Here is an 18,857-nt window from a genome sequence, read left to right on the forward strand (position 1 = left end):
ATATTCATCTTTGTAAGCAGGTATAAATATGAATTTAATAGGTGGCAATGGTACAGRACTGATGAGAGGGACTTGTAAGCATCAAATTTCCCACTGTATTTACAAATTTTGTTACTACTAAATTCATTTAATACGCTTAAAACTGCTAGGTGACTCAAAGTTTTTACCATTTTATTTAAAATATTAAGCCTCTGACTATTTAAAAGAGGAATTAGTGCTTTTATGCACACTCAGATGCAGTCACAAAACCTACTTGCCAGCAGCCTAGCAAAATGCATTAGCACATGGTTGAGTTTTAGGCATAAGACTCCAGCCTCACCTCCTTTCACATTCAATATGAACTGGTTCCGCCACAGAGGCATGAGAGGGGAGGAGGACAGGCACAAACCACCTCCCACGTGCCTGGCACTTCCAAGCAGCATCTCAGGTTTGAGAAGGGAGAGGCAGGAACCTCGTGGCAAGCTGGCCTGGAGCCTTTACCCTTCCTGTCTTCTACATGAGCCATGTGAACACCCAGCCACACAGTTAAAYACTCCCAGCTGCTCTTCACAAATGTCTGGTTTTTGGTCACGGTGGCCCAGGATGAAGTATCCACTCCCTCCAGAGTCACCAYTAGCCAGGAGTTTGGGAAGCTCCCTGGCCTGTAGCAGTTGTAGCCCCTCTATCCCCAGTGCTCCGGCCCCTTGGGCCAGTTGGCTGTCGTGTAACAGCTGTTACTGCTGCCACCTCCTCCYGGATTTAGGAGGGAACAGCGATCACTTTGGCTGTGATTTAAGGCCAGTGACTTGCGTAATGTTTTTGGCACAGGTTAGTGCAAGGTCTGCTAGTTTAACAGTACAACCCAAGGCTGAAAAGCAGCTGTGGATGGCACTGCCGCACCAGCAGACTCGCCAGATCTCAACCCTCAGCTCTGGCTTTGCTTGCACCCCGTGTCTACGTGCCTAAATACTGTAACACTAAAAATCCCACCTACTAGAGCACCACACTTGGAGCAAAGCCCCACTTTCTGATACATGAGCCCCCCTTCAGGGCCTCCTGCTCGCTCGAGTTCAGGCAGTCCCCAGCCCAGTCTGCTGGCTGCTCCGAGCACTTTCTTACCTGTCTCCTACATCCACTGCTGAGAATTACCAAAATCAGCACTGTGAGCCCCTCACCTGCAAGCAGGTGACCAGCCTCTCCATGATGCTGTGTTACTGCAGCAATGTCTATGTTCCTTTCAGAATCAGCCTTCACACCTGCCTTTGAAGCTATTAAAGGCTGTCAAATCATTTAGCCTTTCCTGTAATGGCAAAATACCTGCAAGTGAATTGTGTCGTTGTCACCAAAGCCCTAGACTTACCTAGGACCTGGATTAAATTGGAATCAGTAAGAATTTAGGCAATGTCGTGTTACAGTTTTACAACATTTCTAGTAAAATAAATCCAGACACATAGATTAAAGAAAGATCTTGTACGTGTACCAAGCCTTCCTCTAAAGGATACAGTTTTCATCACCATCAGTATTCTTTGGAGGACCAGGCATGTTGAGGAGAACAAGTCTGGCATCATGGGACTTATTTACAATAACTTCATTTAGCTTCACCGCCGTGTGCATCCTCCGGACATTAGACTGGTTCCTGTGGAAGAATCACATTCAGATTTACTGTTCAGAAAAAYAGGCCTGCAGTCTCTGAAAACTAAATGATTAAAAAGTCATTAAAAGCAAACCTTGAATCTCCTAAATACTGTATTAAATGTCAATTCAACATACAGTAATATAACAAAGACACAAGAGATCTTGTATAGCTCTTCAGCTAAGGCTAGTGAGTGAGAACTTCAGATTTCAAAGTTAAACTACCCTTCAAGGAGGGCATTTTATACAGATCATGCAGTCTTGCACAAGAAGGGAAAACCCATCTGCACAAGAGCAAATGCTCTCTGACCAGGGACAGGTTTCCTGGTCCTGAAGATTTAGCACAGGGGCACTTGTCTTTTCATGCTCAAAAACAGCTGACAGCTCCAGAGAAAGCTTCATTTTCCGTGGATTGGCAGGTTGGAGSACAGCTCCGGAGGGTGGGAAGGGTGTCTGCTTGCGGGTCTTCTCTGGGATTTTACCCCTTCAGTTGGGCACTAACCAGCCTCTCTGGCTGGCTGACAGTTTGCAAGAGAAAACATGCATGATCCAAGCATCTTCAAAACGCCAGTCATGTTCACATCTGGGTAGCCACTTGGCTCAAAAGTTATGGGAGAGAAGGGAATAGGCGCAGCACGAGCTCATAAGCCTCTGTTCTTTAGAAAACCAGGCTAAAAGAGGTATAGGATTAGTTATTCAGATGCTGTTATTACAAACAAACATCAATTCATGCAGGAACAGAACCGGAAAGTATCCTAGGGGGATTTTGAGACAGGGAATGTTCCCTTGGTACAAGAAAAAAAAAAAAAATCAGTCATTATTTTGGTAACTTAAAAGGAAAAGCAAAACAGAAGTAGACTTAAAAGAAGAATAGATTCTTCTTTTGCAGCTTAGAGGATTTTCCATATATTTTCTTTATTTTAATACATTAAAAACAGTTATTAAGTAGAACTGAGTTAAGTCTGAATCTGTGGTTTCATTGAATCAATTATGAGTTAAAGCTGTTAATAACTTGGCTTCTTTTCTGAGCATAGCTTTCTGATTTTAGGTTTGCAAAGAAATAGTCTATCCATACGTAAAATAGAAGATGCAACAGCACRATTAATATTACTAACACCACAGTTTATCCACTTTGATAACCTATTATTTCGTATTATGTTATTCAGAGCAAGGCCATCTCCTGTCTTTACCACGTCAGCATCAGAAAGCCAGGGACAACACAGAGGTCACATTATGTTTACAGGAAGCGAGTAAGAAAACTGCACCAGAAACAATGCACTGTTATAAACCATGTATAGTCTGGAAAAAGTAACTGAAAACTTCAGGTTTGGCATTCTCCAAAGCGACCTTTCAAACTGGCATCTCCCCAGTTGCCTCAAGATATCGGCTACAAGAAAGGATTTGCTTGGTGTCCAGAAGGTGCCCGAAACATCACAGTAGCATTGCAGAATTTGAGTTTCCCTAAACGAGTAATCCTTCTAAATTTTATGCTCTATTTTGCTCGAGAAAATAGGCTCAAACCTGTAATTCTGTTCTTTCCTGATTTGYGCAACACAACTAGAAGAGCTGTCCTGAGATGTTATTTATACTGATGTTTAGTTTTAGTGGCTAATCCTGCTCCCTTCAAAAACATTGCTAAGATTTTGTTCAACTCTGACTCCCTTTCTGTTCTTCCAGGGTTACATAAAATTTTGCAGTTTTTAGTTGAGAAAATGAAATCTTCCCTCTCAGCCATCTTAATGAACTTCTAGGTTAAATAACAAACTTACAAGTTTTCCCACTCTCTGAAAGCATGGAAGAGGAAAAAGTAGAGGTAGTTAACACCAAATTCAGCAGAATTTCTACAGTATATAAACTACGTATGATTCATCCTAGAAGAGACTGCAGCTCACTGAGTTGTACGTCAGAAGCCATCTGGAACCTTTGCCTGGCAAAGCTGACTGTGAGGGGGCTCTTGATGCAAGACGTAACACATCAAAGAGGTCACGCACAGAGAATGCACAGAGATTTGTGCATTCARAGCCACCCACAGTGCTTCACTTGCAGCTATCTGAGGGGCACACMCGTGGTACTACTAAAGCTGCTGTTAGATGTCAGGGCTCCTACAACAGCGAGTCTGACTTGGATCATCTCACACACACGTATTCCATTCTCAGTCATTCACCATCTCCACTTCTAACAGATGCCACCAGCCTTTTTCTTCTTGCGTTAGACATCTGCACTCCACTGCCTTTTCAAATGTGCTTTGTTGAGGTTTTGGGGAGAGGGAGGGTTATAATATAATTTAGCAGCTCCAGTTTAGAACTTGGCTAYACTAAGTACTGAGGCATGTGTGTTGCATCTAAAGGAGGTTGGTAACTCCTCRGGAGGCTAACGCTGTCCTTTCCATAGTCAGGGCTCAGGCACTATAGGCAACCCTAAAGCAAAGGTTAGGGAGGAAAAAAAATAAGAGCACAGCACAGTTAGAGGTTCTAGGAGGCACAAGGTGTTGCCTCTGACAGGACTCACGGCTTAATGCTGATCAGATCTCTAAAGCTCCCCACAGCGCTGCCTCGGTTCCGCTTCTCAGAGTCGCATTTTTCCTTYGTCCAGGTCATCTGGATGTTCTCGGGAACTGGCTCCGTCTCATCTTCTTCATCTGAGTACAGGCTCTCCAGACGTGCTATGGAGTGTCTGTCCTTGACCAGCTGGGCCTAAGGAGCACACGGGTGACAAGGTGAACTCGGACATTTATTTTATCACCTGTGGTACCTTTCAGGCAATGGGAGACTTTTTGTTCCATTGTATCTCTTATTTCTACCATCATTATAGCATGTAGGGCAGCTCAGATACCAAACATCTGGCCTAGACAATAACTTACATGCCAAGCCGAGTTCAAATCATTTTGATGGGTGTGAGCCATGCTGAATTTAGACTAACAGAGGCTGAATCTATGTTAGGAGAAAGAGACCTCTCATCAGGAGAGTCTGAAACAAGAGGGAAGTCTAACCCAAAACTGATGACAAAAAAAGTTTGACACATGCACAAAAATAAGCTACAGCCTGCACCTTTCATAGCTAAGTGTCGTAACAGCCTGAGCTTGAATGAAACTTGCAGAAGATAAACAGGATATACTATAATTGAGACAAAACACCGGATATCCCACATAAAACCAAACAAGGTCAAAAAAGGGCTGAGATTTGCATCCTGAAGTCCCCGAGTATCCTCCGCACTGCAAAGGGGAATGCACAGATCATTTCCACAGTCTACATACTGCTGTTATTTCCCCCCCAAACATTTCTAAGTACAGCTTTGCAAGTACAGCCAGGCTTTTCAGTGACTATACACAACTTTTGGACACAACAACTGAAAAAAGAAAGAAATAAAAGCTACATTAAAAACATTTTTAACAGTTTTAGAACACAGGAGTTAAATTCCAGAAGCAGCTATGTTAAACACTACCAGGAAGGCATTTTGTTTCTCCTCCCTTAGCAGTCCACAGCAGTCAACCACAAATGACATACCTCCCTTTCCCTCTCTGTTTTTGTCAGCCTCATTTGCCTCAGCATCTGAGATCTCTGCTCCATCATAAGAGTTCGCTCGTAAGTATATGCTGAGATATCACTGTTGTGCTGTAGAAATAAGAAAAATATTGCTCTCATAAGCAAGTGATAAGCAAACATTGCCATCTGTGTCATCAAGTGAAAAATGGGCTCAATTTCTTACCATTTCTACCACTTCTACTTCTGCCTCTATTCGGAGTTGATAGAGGAAAGTAGCCAAGTCCTTCTTCATCTGTATGCTGTTGTCATCCATCTGGGCTACAGTAAAAATTCGCATTTTGCATTTTCTCCAAACCTAGTGAAGAAACACAAGCTCTTCAGGCACTTGAGCAAGAACTTTTTGCTCTACAAAACTGAGCCTTCCCAATCCCAAAACCCWCTCTTGTTTATCAGCGTAGGCTCCTCCACTGGACTTTGTTTCTTTACATGGACATACATAGAAGGAGGCAATAAAAAAACAGACTTTTTTTAACTTCTTACTTTGTGCTGTTTTAGTAGAAAAGGAAGCAACATCAACATGCCTCCATCATGCACAATCCACCACACATCAATGTTGCCTTCATTGTAACGCTCATGATTGCTAGGGTAGAAAGACACGTTTTTGGGAACCAATAAGGCCAAATGAGCTGCAGTTGTGCAACGAACAGTACCTACCAAAAAGAATAACAGACAGTTACCTCCAGTGCTCCAAGAAGGATCTACAGTAGAAGAGTTGTTGAGCAATGAACCAATGAAATACCAATGAACCACAAAAGCCATGGCTTATATAAAGATAAGTGAGTAAAGCAAGGGTTGTAGAGACTGCTCAGACCAAACGGCCCAGGATGAAAAAGACTTTGAGGAATACAAGCCCTACTTCAGGTCTGAAATAAAAGCGGTGATCCTCAGTCAGGTACAAGGAGAAAACATCTGCTCAGTTCTAGTTTGACTGCATTATAGTTGCAGTTTGCTGAACCCAAATGGTTGGACCATCTGAGACTTTGCAGAGAGACATTTTTTAGAGCTTAGCTTTGCTAACGAGAGCATAAGTTCATGAACAAGAGAGGAATCCACAGGTAGAATAAAACAAAACACATTTCCCAGAGATTCTGTTAAAAACCCACCGTGTACACTGTGTATGTAATAAACCCCTTGGTGAAGATGTCTGATCACACAGCGCACTCCAAACTAACCTATAAATGTTTTCCATGACCTTGGATCTTCACTTTGCCTCCAGCCATACGGCCATCCCAAAACCACGGTGTTGTGTTTCATGCCACCTAGTCCACAGGACTGAATCAAGTGGGCAATTCCTTCCCGAACTTTATTGGCCACAACTACTTGACAAAATCCTTTCACCTTCTCAATGTCCATCATATTCTTAATAGTCTGGAAGACAGACAAGGAAAACTCTCACAGTCAAGTTTTTCTGCATAATTTGACTACAGTGTCAATGCCTGATCTACAGGTCAAAAGCATTTTAAGGCAGAGTTCTGCTCCCCTATTTTCCTTAAAAAGAGAAGAGAAAATGCYCACTAGTTGTATATAATACTTGTTTACAATATGCATAGTCCCTTTCTGAGTATAATTTATTTTTAACAAATGAAGATAACTTTTGTTTGTTTGTGCTATAATCCCTTATTTGTAACAACAGTAGTTGTTAGGAAGATCRTTAACTACTTCATTTTCTCATCCTAGAACCACTTTTTATTAATCTGAGGTTGGTTAGTTTCACTTGGATTTCTTGTTTCAGCTTCCCACATATAACATGCTGTCTTATTACATTCATTTTACATATATAAGCACTAAAACCCCACATCTATCAATAATACCATGCTTTGTTTAAAAACAAACAAACTCCACCCATAGGCCTATGAAGTAGTTTTCCATTTGTAATGATGTTTCTCTACAAAAAGCCTCTGGGGGAAAAAAGCAATCACAGAGTGTAACTAAAGAGATGTAAACAGGGCTATAACGGCATGTTTACACAATGGGGAAGATTAAATAATATATTAATAAATTTAAGAGTGTCCCTTCATGCTTTTTATGATAAATTTATCATAACACTGAGATGTTATGTGCTAAATTCATTTCAAGGAGCAATTCTTAGGTTTGGAAAGCTAAACAGTCCTCTATCCTGCATTAATCACCACACATAAATTCAAAGAGTGACTCTTTTTTCCTATAAACCAAGATGGTTTATAGAGTAAAAGCAGTAAGGCTTTTAAAACAAGTTTAAAGCACCAGTCTTACACTTCTTAAGCCACAAACGCATAAATGAAACATGTTTGCAAACTTTTGCCATAAATGATTATGAAAAWTTTTAGGTCTCTCTTCACCCATCCCTCTTTTTCCTTAGGAGACTATGTTTAAAGTACTGACCTGTTCAGCAGCCTGGGCTTCTCCATAAGTCTCCAAGAAATTCCCCTGGATCACTGACCCTATGATAGTCAAACCTTTGCCAGCTTTCAGCTGAGATGCAAATGTTAACAGTCTAGGGTATTTGACGTGTAAATCTTCATCAAGCTTCAGAAGCACCAGCAGCTGAGGCCTACAGAAAGTAAAATGGGAGCACAATCTTTAAATAAAGTTTTCTAAAGCATCAATAAACTGTTGTTATGCCACTTATGCCTAAATATTAACAGCAGCAACAAAGCAGTATGGCTGTTCTATAATTCACACATTAAGAGGGTCCTAATGAATACTAACTTTATTCCTCTTGACTCAGGGCAAGTTTGAAGCAGTGAGGCAGTTTTTCTGCTGTACCATTTTGACAGTAATAAGCTAAGTGCATGAAAATGTATTGAGGCTTGCAGTAGAGCCTTATTTATGTGCTTCATTTCCAAGGCTCTGTCAGGTGCAAGTATGGCACACATGGTGTTCGTGCAATAAGCTGTCCCTCCACAGCTTTATGGATATTTGTACCAAACATTAGGAAAATGTGAACACTTTATTTAAACATACAGATCCTACCTGACTTCTGTTCCCTTAAAGTACCACTACAAATCAGTAAAGTATTTTCTCTCTTACCCTATGATTAGGCAAATATAAGAATATAGAGAACTCATTTAAGGTGGAYTGTTATCATTCCTGTTCAGAGCCTTAGAGGGCATCTGGGCAACCCATAATAGAGAAGATTTTTTGCGCACATAATTTGGTTTCAAGACACAAGGKGGGAGGGAGAAATGCTGGTTAATGCTCCTGTTCTGAAGGCTACAACAACAGCAGGGTCCTCGTCACGCACCCCAGGCAAGTTGCACCGCTCTCTGAGCCTCTGTCCTCACAGATCCCTACAGTTTCCTCCGATTAAAGACCCAAAGCAGAGGAMAGGTCTGCGCAGGCACTAGGAGGAGGCTGGTGCCAGCTCACAGAGGCTGAGCAGAGAGATCACATTTTACCTCCAGTTCTTGGTGTGCGGGGGGCCCTCCTCCAGGCGCAGCAAGGCGTATCTCGCCGCGCTCAGCGAAAGGCCCCGGATGCCGTCGCCCCACTCCTTCTCTGCACTGTGGAGGACACACAGTTGAGCCAACACACAGCTGCACTGCACACTCACAGCACGCTAGAGAAGTCAGTACCTCATAATTAACCATGTGAACATACCATTGATCAGGTGTAYGCGTGTGTGTGGCATGTATGTGTAAGCATATATCACCACGTGAGCAAAGTGCACGTAGCTGGTGTGTGACACCACCACCTCTCTGTGTTTCGTTYGTCAACCACACTCCACTACAGATGAGGTTTCGCAAGGCTAAACCAGCACTACGCCTTTTAATAGATGATTTAATAAAAATAAGTTACACAGCCACCCGCCCAGCCTAACCCTGTAAGATACTATTTATTTTAGGCAGCATAACCAAGGATTCRGCTTTAAGGAGTGTTCCTTGTGTTTGCTGTCTGTCGTTGTTTGGTCATTTTTTCCTCCTCRATGACTGTCCTTTTTGAAGGACAAACTTTTGCACTAGATAAACTGGATTAAAAGGTGGCTGCCTTCAGGTGCTCTGAAGCCACGGTGCACAATACACAGCAGAAACACACTCCCCTGCTAGAGTTGTTTTCCTGTGATGCAGGAATTTAACAGAACACAGAACAAAGCAGCTCCCTGACATGTCAGAGGCTTCCAAGGCTCTGCATAGACAAAACAAAATGATAAAGGAGAATAACTGCTAACAAGGGGAAGTCTGTCCAACTCATGTCTCCAGACAGAGCCCATTTCCTCTCTAAAAATGAAAGCTAGAGGGAAGTTATAAAAAAAATTGACCCAGTCTCCACCCTGTCCTCTTYTATGCGCTGAATACCTACCCTTGATATTCAATGTACTTGTATATCATGCCCGCAATAAGCATGGCAACCAGAGCATAGTACCAAGATGAAATGAACATCAATGCCAGGCAAATACTCATGCCCAAAAACGACAGGGCCCTGAAACAAGAAAAACAGGGGTATTAGTGAGTAATGGGAGAGGAAAAGCAAAGAACAAGTCAATTTTTCCTCGCTTCTTTTTCAATGGAAGTCAAGCTTCCAGCACAGACCCCTGTTCTAACACCCCGCTGTGGGAGTGAAGCTCTCATCCCATTAAGCATCTTGGTTCTGGTGAGTGATCACTACTATATTGTGCACSCAATGTCTAAGGCAAATATCCAAAACACAGGGCATGCCCTTAAGCCCCTGCATTACAGACACCTCGCAGATGACACGAGGTGCGGAGCGCGGCCGCCCTTTGCTCACCAGTGATAGTATTTAAAGCGGGGCCGCCAGTTTGGAGTTCTGAGAAGTGTTTGCACTGCACATGCCAGATTAACGAAGAGGTAGCACATCAGGAAAAACCTGAGATGAGAGATGAGGGAGAGAAGGAAAAACAGCCTTTAGCACATCCATTTATACACTTYTGGCACATACTGTAATCATGTGTGATCAACAGCTAAAACTCATCTGCCATGTGCCCACCCCCTAACTGTTATTAGCCTGAACTATCAGTGTAAAGTAGTTAGAGAAGTATTTTAACTGGACCTAGCTAGATCCCTCTGCAGCATCACCCTCATCTTTCACAATGATCAATGTTAAAAAAATCACATTTTCCAATGAAAATAATAACCCAGCAATAGCAAAAAYGTATTTCTTCACAGTATACTCCAGAGCAAAAGAAGCTGATTTGTGTACTCCAGATACCAGACAAATACAAGTGGAACTTGGTTTACTGGTTTAAGATATGGTTCTGAAAAGCAATCAGAATAACAAAACTTTAAAGCCTATCACATTTATTTTACASCAACTGCCCTTCTTACATTGAGAGAATTGGAGCCACCATGTCCAAGGAAGCAATCAGGATTCCCAGCTCAGCAATTAACGCTGTTAACAGAAGAGCCCACGTGGGCTCCCCGTTTGCTTTGCCGTGTCCAAAAACCTGAACAAACAGAAGCATTTTCAACTTTCATCGTTAAACATAAAGAACGCTTGCCAAGTGTTTCATGAGGTTAGAATAATAACAATAAAATTATGTTCAAAAACAGCAGTAATTTGCCTACATACTTCTTCTCTAGGCAAGGTGCCAAATAGTTTTAATGGCTTTCTCTGCTTCACTGAATTAGAGGTTAGACTTCTTCATAAAACTACCACATGTGTCTATCCTTTAAAAATATTCCTAGTTTTTAACAAAAGAAAACAAAGCATTAAAATAAATACATATAAATACATACTCAGCGTCACTAAAACGTTATGTAAACTGGGAAAAATAAATCTGATTTCTAATAACAGAAAGACATTTACTTTTATTAAAGAGTTAATGTATTTTATTAAAGAGTTAACGTATTAGTGTGCACAGAAGGGCCCTCTCGAACATGTACAGACCCAGAGGAAAGGGATGATGTTGTCCTTGGCTATGGCCTGCAGCAGCCGCGGGGCCCCGGTGAGGCTCTGCAAACCTGCCCCACAAGTGGAGAAGAAGGAGCCGATGACAATGACCCACGGCGAGGGCCAGGACAGGGTGCCCACCACCAAGTTCTTGTTCACTGCGTCTCCATACCTGCACGAGGGACAGGGACACCTTTGTGGTCCGTAGTCCTGTGAAAGCCTGTGGGATTTTGCTTTTCTTTCCCCCTCCCACCTACCCAAACAGAATTTTATTCACAAACAGTTCCCCGCTTGTTCACTGAGAAAAGATCATCAATAAGATGGGGACATGACAGGAAAAGCACTAGACAGGCTGTTATTAGAGTCACAGACTGAAGTGTCTGAAAATTAATAATCTGAGGGCAAAGAAACTCAAAGACCAATTTTATGCTGGTTGGGTTTCTGGTTTGATTTGCATGGGAAGGATTACAAGTGGTATTAGGAAATAAAGACTCCCGACATGTACAGAGCTACGCGTGGGATATCCACCTAAACTTCCCGATTGTATTTTTTTTGGACAAAGGCCAAGGAATACACACTATACTGGCCCTTGGCTTTGGGACCATGGTGAAAAAGTTGGAAAAAGGAGGAAGGAAAAAGAAAAGCAGCCTAATGCAAGCCGACATTCCATAGGTTGAAACTACTGAACCTGTTTAAGCTATTCAGCAAAATATCATTCATATCATTGATGCTTTATATATAAAAAAAAGAATATACAGTAATGGTTTCTCAGTAGGTGATGAATCCAGAAAAATTTGTTAAACTTAATCTGGAAAAAAAAAAGAAAGAAAGAAAAAAAAAGATACAGGAAAAGATTTCTTAGACAGTAATTTTGCCAAAACCCTGGAATTAAGAAGAAAAAGAAATCAGCAGGAAATCTGTAGGAAGCTACAAGATATTAAAATCAAATACATGCAGATTTCCAAAACATTCTTTCCAAAATGCACCCAATAGTAAAAGCCAAAGGGGATAAAAAAAAAAAAAAAAAAAAAAAAGAAGACAAAAAAGAAAAATCGAGTGCAGAAGAACATACTCTCCCTGCAAAAGGAAAGGAAGATGATAAACAGTAAAACTTAATGGTTACTTACTTATCTCTCAGGACTACACCTTCTATACAGGCTCCAAATAATAATACACAACTGAAGTCTTGAGAACAGAGTGTGTTAAGGAAGCAGGAATTATTTAAACAGCACAGATGTAAATAACCACAGAAAATACTGCAGAAAGTTCACTGCCTGCCTCTGCCTTATGACATTTGCGCAGCAGCATTTCTTTAAATACTTGGTAAAGTCACCGACTAAATGCAAGGCTCAGTGCTCACACATACCTTTTAAGCAGTATAGGATGCTATCTTTTTAAAGCTAATTTTAAGACGTAGGATAAAGGAAATTACATGTAATATTATTTCCTTGAATGCTAAAACCAATTTTATCTGTTACTAAGATGTTTTGAATGGAGAGCAAACCATTAGCTAGCACTTTCTCATTGCTTGGTCTCTGATGTCCTTGAGATATCCRTTGGTCTTGAAATACTGGGTTTGTTATTGAGCTGCAGTGCTTCTGCTTTGGGTAATACAAAATATTTCAGTTCTCATCAATCCYAAATCCTTCCTTCTAGCTCTAAAATGTAATTGTACAATACAAAGGGTAATAAAAGGGGAAATAATTGATGRCTTTTAAAAATCATAGTGTGAGCTTTCCACTGGGTGGCGTGTTAATATCTGGGTATAAATTTATCCATCATGAAAAAAACTGATCTGAAAAAATTGTTAGCAASAGTAGAGCTGGGAGAGATATCTAAAACTGTTTTGATATCTGTAATATTCATAGGAAACACAGAGTATTTGTACAGGGCCAATTCCAGAAGTAGCACCTGGAAAAAGTCATGTTTCTAAGCTGGGCCAAGTGAGCTGAGAGTCTGACTTACAGTTTGGTAAGGCTGGGCTAAAATTATATTTTAAAAGAGCAGAAATTCCAGGATAGGCACCAAAGAAATCCCAACAYTTTTGCCTTCATTAATTACCACCTCTCTTTATTTTTTAAAAAATTTCTGACCTCAATAAATTGTAATTTAGGGCATCAAGAACTCAAGGAAGTCCAAAGGCTAAAGCAGGAGAGATGAGAGGCAAAGTGCAGCGGTGCCTGAGCAAAGCTCCCACGGACCCAGGCCCCCAAGAGCCGGATCACACATGGAACACCCCTCAGTCTCCAAACTCGGTGCTTCAGCTTTAGGGCAAACAGCCTGGGAACACCTAGGGAATATCCAGATGGATATACTAAATTAGTCCAACTCTGCTTTCTCTTACTGTAAAATGTTCAAGACAGCATACGCTGCTTGATGGCACTCAACTAAAAGACCCATTTGTTTAAGAAAGTGAAATTTATGATCCCTGCATTTCAGACATTCCTTCATCTTAATGGTCTACTACAGAAAAACTGAGAAAGACACACAACCTACTCGTGCTCAACCACTCTGAGAAGCCACAGAGCACCGTGCAGGAAAGAAAAAGAAAACACTAAATGCAAAGGACCAAAACAAGGGATGGAAAACAACAAGATAAGTCAGATGCTTTCAGCTCAATGACTGTCTCTGTTTTCACTCACTGATTGCATTCACCCTGACAACTTGGTCAACTGAAAGCAGTTGCATGAACCAACCGCAGAGCCGCTCGGCTGAGACGCAACGTGCTCAACCCCGGCTGATTTTAAAGGATACAGACTAGTGAGGTGGTGACAATGGCAAGAATTGTTCCAACAGGAATGGATTTCTGGGCATCCTTGAGGTCTCCTGATCTGTTTGAACCGGCCATGATGCCTGAAAATGCATTTTGGAGATCAGACAAAGGAGGGGAGAAAGCTCAGAGACCCAAGCACCCGCTTTTCCCAATGTTCTCACCGGTCACAGAAGGGAAGAAGATGCCAACCAGCACCATGAATGAAGTAGCTATATCTGAAAGCACATACAAATGAAGATTGTTCTTCTGACTTGCTGCTTCGATAGACGGGTGATGKGCTTTCTCCAGGATCTCTCCTTTCTCCAAATAATTGCTCCACAAGTTGTCTTAAGGTTATTAAAAGACCGCAAAAAAAGACAATCACGTTTCAGTTCAAACCTGTTCTCATAATGGRTCTAAGACTAAGGATTACAAATGCAATTCAGTGATCAACACAAACGAGACATGTAAATGTTACATGAAAGAAAATAATAATAATTAAAAAAAGCTTTAAAGAGAATGTTACAAAATGAGTAAACTTGTATGAAAAGCCCACAGAAATTAAAGCACATTTAGCTTTTATGCCTCAATACTACCTCCAGTAGCATTAAAGATTAATGTTCTTTTAATTCCACACTTATTTTAGCTCCAAGAAACACATTAAGATTTCTAATGAACCACTGTACCTATACGTAGTGATTCAGAGAACCCAAAGTAGTTTGCAACCAGGTTTGGGGATTAAAACTAATTTGTTTTTAGATAGTCAAAGAATTGGAGAATTATATGGCTGACACATGAATACATCCTTTGAAATTTCACAAGCAAATGCTGAGTCCATTTTAGGAGCTAAATTACATGGGTCCTGTGGAAATGGGAACGCTGAACACTGAGCAGCTSTATGCAGATCTGACAAGGAGCACATCTAGATGTGTCTATATTCAGGAACACACAAAGGAAATGTTTTTATACTCTTATCCTGCAGGACGTAAGTCTAAGACTCTCTAGTTTAAATGGGTTAATGGAGCTTTGAAAAATGATATCAACTATGTCATGCAAGTATTGCTCCATGATAATAAACTTTCTAGTGAAATTACAAGATGCAGGGCAAATTTGATCAATTTTATAAGACACACATACTGTATCAGGAGATAAATGCCATCTGCTCTTTTAAGGATTATAACACTTGCTTTTCTTCATTGAGGAGAGTTTTCTTCACTGCAATTACAATCATTTAATCCCTCTTTATCAACCAGCATGGTACAGCTCAACTCATTTCCACTACTCTGCAGTAGCTCTTTTAAGGCAAGAAAATTTCCTACCATACCTTTCAAAATGCCACTAGCTGCTCCTGGAATCCCTGCTATCTCCGTCACGTTGTTGAGCAGGAAATACTCGTCACAGTTCTCGGTGGTTAAATTGGTATTGTGGCAGAAGAGCTCCCAAAGCTTAGAGCCCATTGTAATGTTATCCTTAACGATGGTTTTGGCACAAACATCAAATTGATCTCTTGACAAGGTCCTGTTGCCCAGCATGCAAATCCTGGATGGGAAATGAAGAGCATCCAAATAGTTACTACTATTATCAAGCACCTGGGCATGAAATTCCTCCTTGACCTTGACTTTTTCCCTTTGGAATTGGAAGTATGTATTTCAACCAAAACAAACTAGGCTCTTGTCAGAAGAGAGAGTGCATCATTGCTAAGCCTGTCGGGAGCTTTATCATCAAGTAAAATCCTCCACTGCCTGTTGAGCATCACCAAACCAATCACAAATACAGTTGGCTTATGGTTCCCCAAGATACTGGGAAACAAAATAACTGCTCACTGTTAATGAGGGATTCATTTAGCCTAAGGGATTAATTTATCCTCTGCATTCTCTCCCTTCCTCTGTGCCAGCCCTGGCACTTGGACCCAGATATAACTTAAACAATCAGGAAAGACCTACAGGAAAAAAAGTGGTACAGGTCTCATGAAGCATTAAAGCCAAAACAATGGCAGGAACAGCGCTCTTTTTACAGGGTTCAGAYCTGTAATCTGTAACTTCAGAGGTGCCTTGCCCTCCAGAATTAAACATAAGTACTATTATCTGCTTTCTGCAGCAAAAGAGAAAGGAATACAGCCTGAAGAAAAGATAGGGAGAAACATTCAGGAAACAGCCTAGGAGATAGCAAAGGCAAGGACAGAAGAGCTTCACTGGTGTAAATCTGCTACCGCTGTCATTGTTGGACCCTAAATATCAAAGTGAGCACTTGAGGTGGTGACTACTCAGTTACTAATACAGTGTCTGGAGATGCTAGTCACCACACAAGCTCAGCCAGGCCACTTCCACCCATCTCCAAATGGGCACATCCCCCATGCCCAAAGACTAAGACTACTCACGGAAATTCAGGTGGATCAAAGATGGACTTGATAGCTCCAGCATAAATGGACAGTATGGATATTACCACACAAGCCAAAAAGAGGGAAGCAAATTTGTTGACATATTTGACGCCTACAAAGACCACTACTGCCATTAGGAGGAGGAACACAGTCCCATACACCCTCATGTTGTTTAGCATAGCACTGGATGCATCGTGGGCACCGGAGGGATGAAAAATTGCTGCTTGTGGCACAATATAAGTCTGAAACAAGAAGAAAACAAGTTGAAGGAGTACAGCAACAGAACTCTGCCGACATTACTGTAATCTTTACCTGTACAAGGCATGTATTGGACAGTTTCCAATTTGCAAAATGCTCTTTTCCAGGAATAGGGTGGGGAGGAAAGAGTCTGGGATAAGAGAGTCATGTAACAGTGGGGGTCAGAAGGGAGYTCTGGAGATTGCCTGATCCAATCCCAAAGGGCCATTTGATTTCAATGGCACAACTGAGGCAACTTTATCACTTATGAGCACGTTTCTTTGATCAAGTCATATTTCCATATGGGTTTTCAAGCAAGCTTTCATTCCAGATAGCCAAAAGTTGTGCAACTTTGAAATGGCAGCACTGGTGATGCAAAACTTTGGCACTAAGAATGTATAAACCTGGTATCTACATTTGAATACATGTATGAATATGAGAAAAAAAGCAGTACTTTTAATATGTTTATTCTCTTAAACACTGTACTACTACAGTATTACTCACCAATAAAATCTCAATGGCACCGAGGATATACATTGCTCCTGCAAATGTTGTTCCCAAATAAAAACACAGCCCGACAGCTCCACCAAACTCCGGGCCTAATGACCTGGATATCATGAAATAGGAGCCACCAGCTACAAAACAAGAGTGGCAGTAAAATAGTCATTTCTTACTTGTCACAAATTTTAAAATATTCACAGGAAGTATACAAGAAAATTATACATTGCGCATATGCTTTTTTAGGGCTTCAGTTAAAATAAYGGAGTTAACAGAGTAGCAACTAAAAGCCAAACAAACGAACCTTTAGACTGACTGATACAAACCATAGATATGATTTCAGGCTTTGTATCCTAGCTTGAGCAAATTTCCAAGGAATAAAATCATGCTAATAGCTTAAAGCAAATATATTTTCCACAAATGATAAAGCTGTTAATTGCATTTACCTGGTACAACACCATTCGTTGCGATAGCACTCATTGATATGGTTGTCAGCATAGTCTGGGGTAAACAAGGAAAAGGAAGTTATTGTGGCAACAAATTGTCTTTCAATGTAACCTATTCCTTGTCAGGGCAAAACTGTCACTATTTCTACTTACTCTGCCTTGACAGGTCATTTTCTGGAAAGAAGATACCAGGAATGTAATCATTAAGCTGCTGAAACTTTTGCCTGAGAGATGATTGCTGCTCTCTCAGCTCAAATAATAGGTCTCCGCAGGCACAGCGGGGTAAGGAGCGCAGGCGTGAGCGTCTGCAGAGCTGAAACTCCAGCTAAAGGCAGCCCAGCAGGCAGTGATGACTGGGACCAAGCCCCAAAAGCAGCTCTTTGATGAAGAAAGACCATTTTTAAGACTATAGTTTGCCAGTTTCAAATTACTATCATTAAAAAAATCCTATGCTTAGAGACATAGCAGAAGCATTCAGCATAATCTGGCTCTTTGTTATAAATGCATGGAAAGTGCAGCCTCTCCCAGTTTCTTCAGAGCCCCGCAAAGGTTACGTCCCAGGCATGTTTTGAGCATGTACTCACACAACAGCAGCATAATAAGACAATCAGGAAGGACTGAAGAACTCCTGCCATTCCCACCATCCAGGTCAGCCGGAGGAAGAGAATAACCCCAAAAATGTTCTGCATGCAAGGTAAATACACCCCCATCAGGGTGCCCATGCTGGGTGACTGGAAAAAAAATACAGCAGCATTAACTGGATTTATTCTAAACAGTATCTTATAATTCTGCCTTGCCCAAAAAGTTGTTGTCAGATCCCAAATGCGGCTATGAGGGCACTGCAGTAAGGCTCTCATGAGGAGGAATGCAGCAGCCTTCCCTGTATTGGCACACTCAGCACTAGCTGCAATTCCAAATGACAAATTTGCCTGGTTTCCTGCCAGGTATTTCACAGCATCTCTTGTCTGAGGTTTTCTTTTGCATTTAAAATTATACAGAAATGCAGAGGGAAGACTGACAGTGTGTGTTTTTTTTTTTTCAAAGGCTCGTTCCTTTTCACACCTCTTCCCATAAAGAAGTGTGAATTCTAGCACACATTGCAGGCAGACAGCACTCAAGGAAGCCTGTCATTTAGGCAGCAAGGTCATTTAAGGGAGGTGACAAGACTTATTCAAGATTCAACTCCAGACAGCACTAGCTAAATGCAAAATTAAACTGGCAACACATAATACTGGACTAATTAGTCATCAAACCAAAAGCAGTGGTATTTTAAGACAAGCCTATTACTCTTAAACTGATGAAATGGCTGATAAAAAACTTTCTCTTCACTCAGGATAATGGCAGAGGAGCTAAGGTAAGGCAAGGAGCTTAGTTCTTCCWTATCTGCTCTCCTCAGCAGCTCTGCTCTGGGGATCATCTCCTCTCCCTCCCTCTCAAGTAGCTCTTGGCTACACCAAGTTACTCTGTGTTGGCCACAGAGGAAGGGAAACTGCATTAATTGGGTAGTCAGGAGACTACTGCAGGGCAGAGCAGCCTAGGAGAGGCMTAAGTGTCTGCTAGTGGACACA

The 18,857-nt window shown here is 41.4% G+C and overlaps 1 protein-coding gene across 3 annotated transcripts in view; it reads right to left on the reverse strand.

Annotated features, from left to right (window-relative positions):
* SLC12A4 (solute carrier family 12 member 4) overlaps positions 1-18,857 on the reverse strand; it is a 38,429-nt gene that overhangs the window by 1,449 nt on the left and 18,123 nt on the right. For 2 of the 3 annotated variants that reach the window (XR_003249457.1, XM_026039806.1), the window contains exons 4-24: positions 17,874-18,020; positions 17,290-17,344; positions 16,850-16,980; positions 16,109-16,350; positions 15,056-15,270; positions 13,914-14,078; positions 13,734-13,832; positions 12,107-12,164; positions 10,977-11,151; positions 10,415-10,533; positions 9,858-9,956; positions 9,432-9,551; positions 8,531-8,635; positions 7,515-7,683; positions 6,326-6,521; positions 5,634-5,803; positions 5,317-5,448; positions 5,115-5,222; positions 4,120-4,304; positions 3,381-3,395; positions 1,482-1,615 (exon numbers count right to left, since the gene is read on the reverse strand). Coding sequence is in view for 2 of the 3 variants with exons in the window: in XM_026039806.1 (XP_025895591.1) it covers positions 1,482-1,615; positions 3,381-3,395; positions 4,120-4,304; positions 5,115-5,222; positions 5,317-5,448; positions 5,634-5,803; positions 6,326-6,521; positions 7,515-7,683; positions 8,531-8,635; positions 9,432-9,551; positions 9,858-9,956; positions 10,415-10,533; positions 10,977-11,151; positions 12,107-12,164; positions 13,734-13,832; positions 13,914-14,078; positions 15,056-15,270; positions 16,109-16,350; positions 16,850-16,980; positions 17,290-17,344; positions 17,874-18,020 (2,839 nt within the window). In the remaining variant the exon portion in view is untranslated. The remainder of the gene's footprint in view (positions 1-1,481; positions 1,616-3,380; positions 3,396-4,119; positions 4,305-5,114; positions 5,223-5,316; positions 5,449-5,633; positions 5,804-6,325; positions 6,522-7,514; positions 7,684-8,530; positions 8,636-9,431; positions 9,552-9,857; positions 9,957-10,414; positions 10,534-10,976; positions 11,152-12,106; positions 12,165-13,733; positions 13,833-13,913; positions 14,079-15,055; positions 15,271-16,108; positions 16,351-16,849; positions 16,981-17,289; positions 17,345-17,873; positions 18,021-18,857) is intronic. The other variant, XM_026039807.1, reaches the window with a different exon arrangement.

Source organism: Nothoprocta perdicaria, unplaced genomic scaffold (genome assembly GCF_003342845.1).
Source record: "Nothoprocta perdicaria isolate Ctin4 unplaced genomic scaffold, notPer1 scaffold_242, whole genome shotgun sequence".
In the NCBI taxonomy this organism is placed as follows: Eukaryota; Metazoa; Chordata; class Aves; order Tinamiformes; family Tinamidae; genus Nothoprocta; species Nothoprocta perdicaria.